Source organism: Antedon mediterranea, chromosome 4 (genome assembly GCF_964355755.1).
Source record: "Antedon mediterranea chromosome 4, ecAntMedi1.1, whole genome shotgun sequence".
NCBI classification, from domain to species: domain Eukaryota; kingdom Metazoa; phylum Echinodermata; class Crinoidea; order Comatulida; family Antedonidae; genus Antedon; species Antedon mediterranea.
The window spans coordinates 20,388,248-20,400,838 of NC_092673.1; the positions used below are offsets into that span (position 1 = coordinate 20,388,248).

The 12,591-nt window shown below is 32.0% G+C and overlaps 1 protein-coding gene across 1 annotated transcript; it reads left to right on the plus strand.

Moving 5' to 3' along the window:
• Positions 1-4,583: 4,583 nt before the first annotated feature.
• LOC140047685 (large neutral amino acids transporter small subunit 2-like) lies at positions 4,584-8,053 on the plus strand. Its single transcript, XM_072092723.1, has 8 exons — positions 4,584-4,993; positions 5,399-5,524; positions 5,615-5,753; positions 5,867-5,990; positions 6,230-6,333; positions 6,806-6,902; positions 7,212-7,379; positions 7,817-8,053. Exons 1-8 carry the CDS (start codon positions 4,642-4,644, stop codon positions 8,051-8,053), a joined length of 1,347 nt encoding a protein of 448 aa, XP_071948824.1. The 5' UTR covers positions 4,584-4,641.
• Positions 8,054-12,591: the final 4,538 nt, after the last annotated feature.

Sequence of the window (12,591 nt, forward strand, 5' to 3'; positions counted from 1 at the left end):
AAACCATCGTCTACACTTCCTAGAGGGGGAGCGAGCGAAGCGAGCTCACCCTCTAGTATTATTAAATGTTTCCTATTCTATATCATTGTGCTTTACCATAACCAAATTGGTTATAGTAAAACACAGTGCTAAATTGCTATGTAAATGTCATTTATCAAATTATTAAATGTTTCCTATTCTTTATCATTATGTTTTACTTTAACCAAATTGGTTATAGTAAAACACAGTGATAAATAGCTATGTAAATGTCATTTATCATATTATTAAATGTTTCCTATTCTTTATCATTGTGTTTTACTCTAACCAAATTGGTTATAGTAAAACACAGTGCTAAATTGCTATGTAAATGTCATTTATCATATTATTAAATGTTTCCTATTCTATATCATTGTGCTTTACCATAACCAAATTGGTTATAGTAAAACACAGTGATAAATTGCTATGTAAATGTCATTTATCATATTATTAAATGTTTCCTATTCTATATCATTGTGCTTTACCATAACCAAATTGGTTATAGTAAAACACAGTGATAAATTGCTATGTAAATGTCATTTATCATATTATTAAATGTTTCCTATTCTATATCATTGTGTTTTACTATAACCAAATTGGTTATAGTAAAACACAGTGCTAAATTGCTATGTAAATAATCATTATTATTAAATGTTTCCTATTTTTTATCATTGTGTTTTACTCTAACCAAATTGTTTATAGTAAAACACAGTGCTAAATTGCTATGTAAGTCATTTATCATATTATTAAATGTTTCCTATTCTATATCATTGTGCTTTACCATAACCAAATTGGTTATAGTAAAACACAGTGCTAAATTGCTATGTGAATGTCATTTATCAAATTATTAAATGTTTCATATTCTTTATCATTGTGTTTTACTTTAACCAAATTGTTTATAGTAAAACACAGTGCTAAATTGCTATGTAAGTCATTTATCATATTATTAAATGTTTCCTATTCTATATCATTGTGCTTTACCATAACCAAATTGGTTATAGTAAAACACAGTGCTAAATTGCTATGTAAGTCATTTATCATATTATTAAATGTTTCCTATTCTATATCATTGTGCTTTACCATAACCAAATTGGTTATAGTAAAACACAGTGCTAAATTGCTATGTAAATGTCATTTATCAAATTATTAAATGTTTCCTATTCTTTATCATTATGTTTTACTTTAACCAAATTGGTTATAGTAAAACACAGTGATAAATTGCTATGTAAATGTCATTTATCATATTATTAAATGTTTCCTATTCTTTATCATTGTGTTTTACTCTAACCAAATTGGTTATAGTAAAACACAGTGCTAAATTGCTATGTAAATGTCATTTATCATATTATTAAATGTTTCCTATTCTATATCATTGTGCTTTACCATAACCAAATTGGTTATAGTAAAACACAGTGATAAATTGCTATGTAAATGTCATTTATCATATTATTAAATGTTTCCTATTCTTTATCATTGTGTTTTACTCTAACCAAATTGGTTATAGTAAAACACAGTGCTAAATTGCTATGTAAATGTCATTTATCATATTATTAAATGTTTCCTATTCTATATCATTGTGCTTTACCATAACCAAATTGGTTATAGTAAAACACAGTGATAAATTGCTATGTAAATGTCATTTATCATATTATTAAATGTTTCCTATTCTATATCATTGTGCTTTACCATAACCAAATTGGTTATAGTAAAACACAGTGATAAATTGCTATGTAAATGTCATTTATCATATTATTAAATGTTTCCTATTCTATATCATTGTGTTTTACTATAACCAAATTGGTTATAGTAAAACACAGTGCTAAATTGCTATGTAAATAATCATTATTATTAAATGTTTCCTATTCTTTATCATTGTGTTTTACTCTAACCAAATTGGTTATAGTAAAACACAGTGCTAAATTGCTATGTAAATGTCATATATCATATTATTAAATTCCTATTCTTTAACATTCTGCTTTACTTTAACCAAATTGGTTATAGTAAAACACAGTGCTAAATTGCTATGTAAATGTCATTTATCATATTATTAAATGTTTCCTATTCTTTATCATTGTGTTTTACTTTAACCAAATTGGTTATAGTAAAACACAGTGCTAAATTGCTATGTAAATGTCATTTATCAAATTATTAAATGTTTCCATATTCTATATCATTGTGTTTTACTCTAACCAAATTGGTTATAGTAAAACACAGTGCTAAATTGCTATGTGAATGTCATATATCATATTATTAAATGTTTCCTATTCTTTATCATTGTGTTTTACTCTAACCAAATTGGTTATAGTAAAACACAGTGCTAAATTGCTATGTAAATGTCATATATCATATTATTAAATTCCTATTCTTTATCATTCTGCTTTACTTTAACCAAATTGTTTATAGTAAAACACAGTGCTAAATTGCTATGTGAATGTCATTTATCATATTATTAAATGTTTCCTATTCTATATCATTGTGTTTTACTCTAACCAAATTGGTTATAGTAAAACACAGTGATAAATTGCTATGTAATGACATTTATCATATTATTAAACGTTTCCTATTCTTTATCATTGTGTTTTACTCTAACCAAATTGGTTATAGTAAAACACAGTGATAAATTGCTATGTAAATGTCATTTATCATATTATTAAATGTTTCCTATTCTTTATCATTGTGTTTTACTCTAACCAAATTGGTTATTGTAAAACACAGTATATTTTACCTCAACAACATGTAACATCGCCGCAAAATTGTTTATACGTTTATTTTGATTGGCTAACTAAAGTACGGTCTAATGAATATTGATATTAGAAGATTCCCTAGCTTAGTGAAAAAGTTTTATTACCAAAAATATGCTGATTACGTCACTACCGGAAGTTGTAGTCTAGCATGATGCAGACGCAATTGATTATGTACGTTTGTTAAATATATAAAAAGCTGTAAATTACCACAAAACGACAATAGGAAAGAATTCAAAGAAATGCCCTACGTGTTCAAAATCATTGTTTTAATATAGTCTGTATGTATAACTAACAATTGACCTTGTGGAAGAGCGTATACATTTAATTTAAAGTAAAACATGATTTACTCGCCAATTTGGTATTGGATATATAGCTCTACACAGACGGTAATCGGTATCCTTCCAAAATCAATAGACCGTATAAGAGAAATCCCAAACACATGGTTACTTATGATTGGTTAATTTGGTTAGTCTCTTCATCCAGTTTGTTGTTATTATATACAAAACACCAACACTTTGACACTTTTAATACATTTTATTCTTTCCCCTCTTAGTCTTAGTAGGCCTACCGGGCGGCGTTACTCACCATATTCAATGCTTAACCTAGGCGATAAGTATATGAATTAATTTTAACATGGTTTTCTGCTTCAAAAGTATATCTTTAAAAATAAATACGGTGTATAGAAGCTTATTCTGTGTAGTTTGACCTCAATAATTTGAGTTTAAGAAAAAGGAAGTGCGTCTAAATACGCACGCGTAAAGCGGATGCGCGTTTGTAGAGGCATAGGAAGTGCGTTCACTATACGCGCGTTGGGGATACTGTTTATATAATAGCGCTTGTTTCTTCTCCCACTCAATTATCCGAATTGTCACTTGTAATTGGTCAAATGCGTTGCAGGTAGGCTAACGTCCCTTGCGCGTTGCGTCTCAGTGCGGGGAACTAAGCTTGATTGCAAGAATTAGTCTTGAATACGTACAATTTTCAGTCCTCTGCTAACATATGTTCATACTGTATAATGGTGAGTAAACACCTCACCGACACCTGTCTACTCTCATACTTATATATTTTTATTCATTTTGTTTATTGCCTTTATTTTCAAATGATATATACTGTTTCAAAAGAGTAATTTCCAAGTAAATTGCACTATATTTATTCGTATGCGTAGCGTAGATCTATCTTGCCACGCTAATTGTGAGCGACCAGTATGTATCGTTGTTATTCTTTACAAATTCCTCCTAACTAAGTCTTAATTGGAAAATATACATTTTTTGTCTTCAGCGTTAGTGAACTATTTGTTGATAATCCAAATGAAGTGGAAAGATTAAATGTAAAAATCAACATCACTCTTCTCAAGATGCCTTGTACTTGTAGTGGTATGTATTGCTACTATCTTATGCATCCCCCATGTACACGTGGTGTATTTGGAAATACACAGAAAAATTGAAATTTAATTGAAAAGAAGAAGAAAATGATCAAATCAATACGTATAGTTTAGGCCTACATATATATGTTTATTATTGCATTACTATTTTAAATAGTTTTTCGGTATCATGAACCTAAAATCTGATTGATCTCCGGGGGAGTTTTGGTATCGGTATGACCTATAATTATCGGTGTGTGGCGTTTTCAGGACTAGGGACAATGTTACCTAAATCGCATTGCTATTATAAATAGTTTGTCGGTGGTATCTGAAAACCAAAATCTGGTTGATCTGTAAGCCCAAAGGTCATTACACCAACTTTACATAATAACATAATCAGACAAATTACAAATATTAAGCCTATAATAGAATACCAACGAAATAATCATGGCAGAGAAGCAAAGTGTACGGCTAGCAAAACAGATCGACTTAGCTGCCGGAGTGTCAATTAATGTTGGCGTCATGATAGGATCTGGAATTTTCATATCACCCAGAGGAGTTTTGGAAGGGGCTGGGTCTGTCGGTATGACCCTAATCATATGGCTAATGTGTGGGGTGTTTTCAGGACTTGGGGCACTTTGCTATGCTGAACTAGGGACAATGATACCTAAATCGGGAGGAGCATACGCGTATATAAAGCATATATACGGCGATTTATGGGGATTTATTTTACTGTGGGTTAGTATTGTAATGCTTATGCCAGTATCATTTGCAGTGATCTCATTGACGTTTGCTTACTACTGTGTTCAACCATGGTTTCCAAATTGTGATATTCCTGGCAACCCGGTCGTACTCATCTCAGTAGCTTGCTTAGGTGAGTTTATATGCCTCATACAATTACCGTAAAACCTTTCTATATGGAACCCCTATTCAGGACAAAAAAACACCAATTATTATAGTTTAAGACCCATAACCAGGGATGTCCCTTAGTAAAGCTTGGTTTCCACTAGGACGCAACGCAATGACGTAGACGCAACGCAAACAATTGACCAATGACAAGCGACAGTCGAATAATCCGTCGCTTGTGATTGGTCAAATTCTGTACGTTGCGTTACGTCGTTGTGTCGCGTCTCTAGTGGGAACCAGGCATTAGGGACGTTTTATTGGGTCCCGACTTATCCCCTTCCATCATAACAATTTCGCGCGATCTATGACAGTTTTTTGCATCATCAGCTTCCTGGTTGCATTGATCCATTGGATTTGTTATATTTTTTCGTAGTTTTGCTGACTTTCGTGAACTCTTGGAGCGTTGCTTTTGCAACTCGGATACAAATCATTTTTACAGCTGCGAAGATTACAGCATTATGTCTAATCATCTTTCTTGGAATTGTCGAACTCTGTAAAGGTAATACGATCGTATTGTTCATAAGTTATTCGTGGACGCGTCCATTGTTGACTTGATTTATTAATTTAAATTTATTTTTAACCTTATTAGGAGAAGTTAAGAGCTTTAAAACACCATTTGCCGAGACAACGTGGAATCAAATTGGAGTGGCGTTTTACGCTGGGTTATTTTCATATACTGGATGGTACAGTTTGAACGTTATTGTCGAGGAACTAAAAGATCCACAAAAGTAATGATTTGAATTCTAGAGATTTGACACATCTTATCTTTCTTTACATGAGCCACTATCAAATTATTATATTGAAAGAAAGATATTACTATACAATATTCGTTTTTTCATAGAAATTTACCTCGTGCTATCATAATATCTATCACCATGGTAACGTGTATTTACGTGTTAACCAACATGGCGTACTTTGCTGCAATGTCACCAGCTGAGCTTTTAGCGTCAGACGCAGTTGCTGTTGTAAGTCCATACCTCTATGTTTATACTGAAACATAATTTGTGTTAATACCATGTAGCCGGCCCATGATATTGAGAATCGTTTTTCTGAATGTCATTATTTAAACATAATTTGTGTCAACACCATAATATTTTGCCAGAATGTTGATATATTGTTTGAAATTTCTATGTATGTTGTTTTTACTATCAATAATACTGTAAGCCCAATAATTACATTTCTCTTATTTTATTCTTGTTCAAAGACGTTTGGATTGAAATTAATGGGCAATTTCTCATGGATAATGCCATTGGCAGTGGCATTATCAACGTTTGGATCTGTGAATGGTATGCTATTGGCGGACTCGAGGTAGCCCATCATTTTACTCATCACCTGAACATTCCGTAATGCAATTTATATAAATGTTGCCATTTGTGTTTAGTGAGGGCGCGGTAGACGTGATGTAGTACTTACGTGTGCGTCGATTGTTTGGTTAAAGCGTGGTTCCCACTAGCGACGCAACGCAAGGACGTAACGCAACGCAAGTGAATTGACCAATCACAAGCGATGGCTTATTCGCTTGTGATTGCTAACTGTCTATAACTTCGCTTGTCATTGGTTAAAACGCTTGCGTTGCGTTTACGTCCTTGCGTTACGTTCTAGTGGGAACCAAGCATAATGGACTGTTAATATGTACATTCCTTAATATAATACGACATAATTTTTTTTTTTTTCGTTTACTTATATGGATAGTATATTTTTAAGACAACGCAACAACTAGCACCTTTTCCGTGGTGGTAGTTTATTTAACTTTTAATATAAGTGCATATTTTTTTTCCAGAATATTCTTCGTTGGTGCTAGAAACGGTGAACTACCCAAATTTCTATCTATGATTAACATTGGTCACGTGACACCGACACCAGCCCTGTTATTCTCAGTAATCCTTCTTTTCAATCAATCAATCAATCAATCAATCAATCAATCAATCAATACACCAATAACTCACTACAATCAACAAACCAATCAAACAAATGTTAATTAATGAAATATATTTAAGCAAATATCAAAGTTATGGAAATTGCGTTTTGCTTCTGTAGCCCTTATATTATAAACAACAACTTATGATAATCGATAAACAGTCTTGGCATCGTCAACATTCCATATCTACTTTCACATTCACCACCACGTTTATAAGATTAACAAAATAAAATAACAATAAAATATTAATTATTAATTTTTTTTTTAGTGCACATTGTCGATAATCTATGCGTTTTCAAATGACGTCTTCCAGTTGATAAATTATTTTAATTTTGTCGCATGGACATCTAGTGGATTTGCCGTGGGTGGATTGTTGTATTTACGATGGAAAAAGTCAATTCAAGTTCAAGTTCAAGTAATTCCGTCCTCTTACAGGGTAAATACATACCGTTAATCTCTTATTATAGGGCCCGTTGATATTTAGCTTTACTCTGGTATAAGTTGCGTTTACACATACACAAACCTTGGTAGGAACCAACTTACCCGGGTAAATAAATAAGCCTATTCTATATAGGGCCCGTTCATGTTTAGTTTTACCCGGGTAGGCGCTAGCCTATAAGTTGAGTTGACATACAAAGTCTTCCGAACTTTGGTAGGAACCAACTTACCCGGTTAAATAACTAAGCTTATTCTATATAGCGCCTGTTTATGTTTAACTTTACTCGGGTATAAGTTGCGTTTACATACACAGTCTTCTGAACCTTAGTAGGAACCAACTTACCGGGTAAATAACTATGCCTGAAGGGTAGATGGAAACTATTAAGAAATATTATTTCGAGCAATAATTTAGTATCCATAATTTCTTCTCTTTAGGTCAACGCCGTTATACCGATTATATTTATTATAAGCTGTATAGCTATAGTTATAGCTGGTGCGGTTGCCGAACCAATGGATACGTTGATTGGTTTCTTGATAACATGCACAGGCTTCCCGGTGTATTATTTAAAAGGACTTAAACAGCCTGAATGGATGGTATATCGAATTAGTAAGTTAAGCCTACGGATTCGTGTACATCTTGTTTTTCACTCCATTTTAGTCACATTAATATGACGAGCTATTCCAATTGACGTAACGCAAGGACGTAATCGCATTGCACTTTAATTTGACCAATCACCTCGCGATATTATCCAAACTGTCGCTTATGATTGGTCAACAACTTACGTTGCGTTGCACATACGTCATCTGCGTTCCTCCTATCGTGGAACGAAGCTTAATTGGTAATATGTTGACGTGAACAACGTATAAACGTGCAAATTAATCTTTGTAATGTGAACCATGGCGGTGGACTAATACTAATTATTTTGATATTGGGGATAACATTTGTAATTATTTTTCAGAACGTTTAACGGATTGTTTACAAAAGTATCTATTAGTAGTGGAAGAAGAATCGGAAGCTGTGTTGAACAACTAGAATATCATAAAACGTGTTAGCATTTGAATGTTAAGCTCTGTCTACACTATCAAACTTTATGTAACAAAAAATGTGATGTGCCCATATTTATGGACATGATGATGTCATATCACTACCATATTTGAGCATATCACTACCATATTCGGGTACATCACTACCATATTATGCACAACTCCCTAGCCACGGTGTTTTGATTACAGAGCGACGAATGTGAAGAAATTAAATAATCTGCCATCGGTTACTTTATTAACAGATAAATTAATTTGATTACATGTCGTCTGGAAAATCGTCGCAAACCACGAGTATGCATTATGTATGATGCTAATTAGGATTGTTTACAACTCGTCATGAGAAGGTTTTTTTCACACAAAACAAAAAACGTCTGTATTTCAGTTAATTGATTTTTTTCGATAAATGTTTGGTAACTACTATGATACTTCAAAATGACCCACTTTTTATCGAAATCTTTTTTTTATAATTTTTTTGGAATTAGTCAAAGGGACAATACATCTTTAAAATATGTTTCATGTATAAATGCGCTGATTACTCTAGCTGCATTATGGGAGTATGTTTCCGTGTTTGATAAAAAAAATGACTGGGGTAATGTTCAGCGCTTAGAGGTTTACAACATTAGGCGCTATATAAATCAAGGATATTATTATTATTAAAATGATGTAGAAAGTTTTTGTTGTTTATTTTAATACTAGGCTACATCATCCTTTTAAGAAACGAAGTTGTATAGCTTTAACATTTTGTTGAAACTGTAAAGTAGCTAAGTACGAGTCATACGTACTTGCATAACAATTGTGGTTGCTTGTTTAATGTTGTGGACTCTTATTCTTAGTATTAACTTTTTAGTGATGAGTTGCGGTGGGTCCCGCCGTATTCATGAAAGGAAAAAAAAGTTACGATTACGAATTGCGATTGGTTGTACCTAAAAATGAGAATCTTTGATATACAGTAACTTGATGAGTTGTGAGATTGTTTGGGTCCCTCAGAACGTTTTTCATGAAAAGACAAGAAAGATAAAGATGTTGAGAACATCATCTTGATATCAACTTTTAACCCGTTCATTAAAACAAAAAATAGTTACAAATTATAAACAATATATTATATCTATGTATGGTTAAATTTCACAAGCTACAGTAGACTCGAACTTAGCTGTGATTGGTTGTTGTACCTGAGATGGTCAAAATAGTGCGTAACGGCTACGAGCGCTAACTGGCTAAATCCATGGGTCCAGAGCTCATTACAGAGCACGAGCAGTCCAATGGAACTACACAGCGTTGGAGGCTCCCTTGGAGTGCTAAACCTGTGTGTTACGCCACTGGTTGAAACCATCATCTTGTAATAATTTCTTGGTGAGGAGTTATTTCCCGTTTATGAAAAGAAAAAATGCCACAAGCTAGACTCGAATTCAACTGTGACTGGTTGTTGTACCTGAAATGTTGAAAAAATCATCTTGAAATTCTTCGTGATGAGTTGGTTTGCGTATTCATGAAAAGAAAAAAATCATTTCAAACATTTGTATATTTGTAAAACGTTTAATTTTTCAAATATCAACTGTGATTGTTTTTGACCTAAAATGTCGGAGACATAACCTTAATATTAACTTATTGGTAACGGGTTGTGGTACTTACCGAAAAAAAGGAAAGGAAAAATAGAATTAGTTTAAAAAAACTATAGTTGTATGTAAAACCCTAGGCTAATTCATAAAAAAAAAATTTATACGTTACCTAAAATGTTGAAAAATGTGCTAAACCATTATCATGTCTACTTCTTGTTGATAAGTCTTATTAGTAGTGCTCTCGCCAATTAAGGAAAATAAAGAATTTTCAAAGTTTTAAATACAACAAAATTTAAGAAACAATGTTGGTAGAACTTGTAATAGCTCGATCAAGGCTGTTTTTAACAACTTTGATTGTATTAACCTTGACTTACAGTACAAAGTGATTAAAATGTTCATACCTAAAATGTTGACATTTACTTTATTATGTCGTATCGCCATATCGGAAATTATTACAAACAAATATGTTACGTCTGTTAACATTTTTGTGGATAGAGTTGATAACAAATGTGACTCTTCTTACCTAAAATGTTAATAACATCAGCTTTGTGTCGATTGTCGATGTAGTTTCCTCGACAAGTATCAATAAAATAAAACCACTTTATTAGTTATTGATTTTAGCTACGCGTATTTACACAAGCTACACAAATCAATGTATTTCACAGTTATAATTAAATCAATTTAACGTTTAGAGTTTACCTAATATTATGTTGATAACAAAAGAATAAAGAAAACACGTTACTTAGTTAGCTATATTTACCTAGGTGAACGTCTAAAAGACACACAGATTTTCCACAAAAATATTTAAAGAACAAGTTTAAGATGTAATTAGCGGTATTAAAAATAAATTTTGATTAGTTAAGGTTAAGTTAGGCCTATTATAGGCCTACACAATATTTAAAGAAAAAGTTTAAGATTTAATAGCGGTATTAAAAATATATTTTGAATATTTTATTTAGGCCTACCTTGATTGATTGAAATATATATTTATATATCAATCTTAAATTATTTATCTTGGTCATCATTTGATAGTCGTGGCAGGTTTGCATGAAAAGAAAAAAAAAACAGGTTAAGTTATAGGCCTACACAATATTTAAAGAAAAAGTTTAAGATTTAATAGCGGTATTAAAAATATATTTTGAATATTTTATTTACCTGAAATTATTTCTCTTGGTCATCATTGGATAGTCGTGGCAGGTTTGCATAAAAAAAAACAAACAGCAGGTTAAGTTATACAATAATAAAATGGTATAGATTTGGTAGGGAAAAAAGTTGTATAATATTACAAATAATATAATAATAATTTACCTATAATAGGTTAAAGGATTGTCTTGAATAAACGTCATAGTTGTTACCAAAACTGTTTCTAGATACCCTACAATAGAGGAAAACACGGCATGTTGGATTGCTCTTCTCATTTCTTTAAAGATGTTCAAGATGTTGAAGATGGTCGATCGTCAGCGTCGAAAGCTGTACAAGACTTTCCAAGTTCAACCATCTCGCTGCTTCTAATTGCCACTCCTACAATACTTATGCCGATGGAATATACGTCACCGTTAGAATCGCAATCACCGCCAATGTATGATACCTGGATGATCCTGGTTGTGATTGAAGTAGTTCTCCAACGATGATTAAAAGGTTAACTCTCTTCGTCATCATCACCCGACATCAACACCAACTATAAACCTTGGCTACAGTAGGCTACTGGTTCAAAGCCAATACTGTACAACACTATTATGTAATGAAGGCGCTTTCCAGCATCTATTAATTAAAAATAAATTGCGTAGCAGATAATGGGTTTGAATGAATCATGTGACACCGTTTTCACCATTTCACATAGGCCCTACTGAAGCTAACGGAAACACACCCTTAAATTGTATGTGAATACTACTTAAAGATAAATATTGTCCACTTACAATTTTTTTACAATTTTTTGTTGAATATGCCATTTAATGTTGATGTGTAATAGTATTCACTTTGACCAAAAACTGAATAGAAAAAATGATTTACCTGTAAAAAAAATGTAATTTAAAGCAAAAAGTAGGCCTACTTAAATTTTGGGGGGTTAAAATCAACTGTTTCGTTTGTCTTTTTATAAGTGAACTTAAATTATGAACTGAAAAGTGAATCATACTTAAAAAATGACCTATTTAAAGTCTTATTTTACTAATCTTCATTTTTCATGTTTTTCGGGGGACAATAGGCCTACAGTAGGCCTATACTTTTTAGTAAAATACTTTTACTTTTTATTTATAAATAATGACAAATATAACTTTTAGTTTATTTTATTTTACAAAAAAGTAAAACATTAGATTGATTTTCTTATATGATTATAAAAGTTTTTTTTTTGTGTACTTTGCTCAATATAGGTCTTAATATCTATGTTCGTCTAATGCATGCTATTCATCGGCGGCGGTGGTGACCTCGCTCGCTCCCCGTGAACACGTGAATAGATCGTGATATTATATCAAGGTCTGTTTTATTGTTCTAATTCTGGAACACTCCATTTATGCAATCATTAGGGGGAATCGTTTCTAAACATATCTACACAATGCTATATTATCATTTTAAATTACACGAATATATTTTGTATAACTTGGTTTTAATAAG

Excerpts from the sequence above, each read along its gene's own strand:
- LOC140047685 (XM_072092723.1), top strand. The coding sequence starts at position 4,642 with ATGATAGGATCTGGAATTTTCATATCACCCAGAGGAGTTTTGGAAGGG. Across the intron at positions 6,903-7,211 it reads CACCAGCCCTGTTATTCTCA|TGCACATTGTCGATAATCTA; the intron begins GTAATCCTTCTT and ends TTTTTTTTTTAG. Across the intron at positions 7,380-7,816 it reads TAATTCCGTCCTCTTACAGG|GTCAACGCCGTTATACCGAT; the intron begins GTAAATACATAC and ends TCTTCTCTTTAG.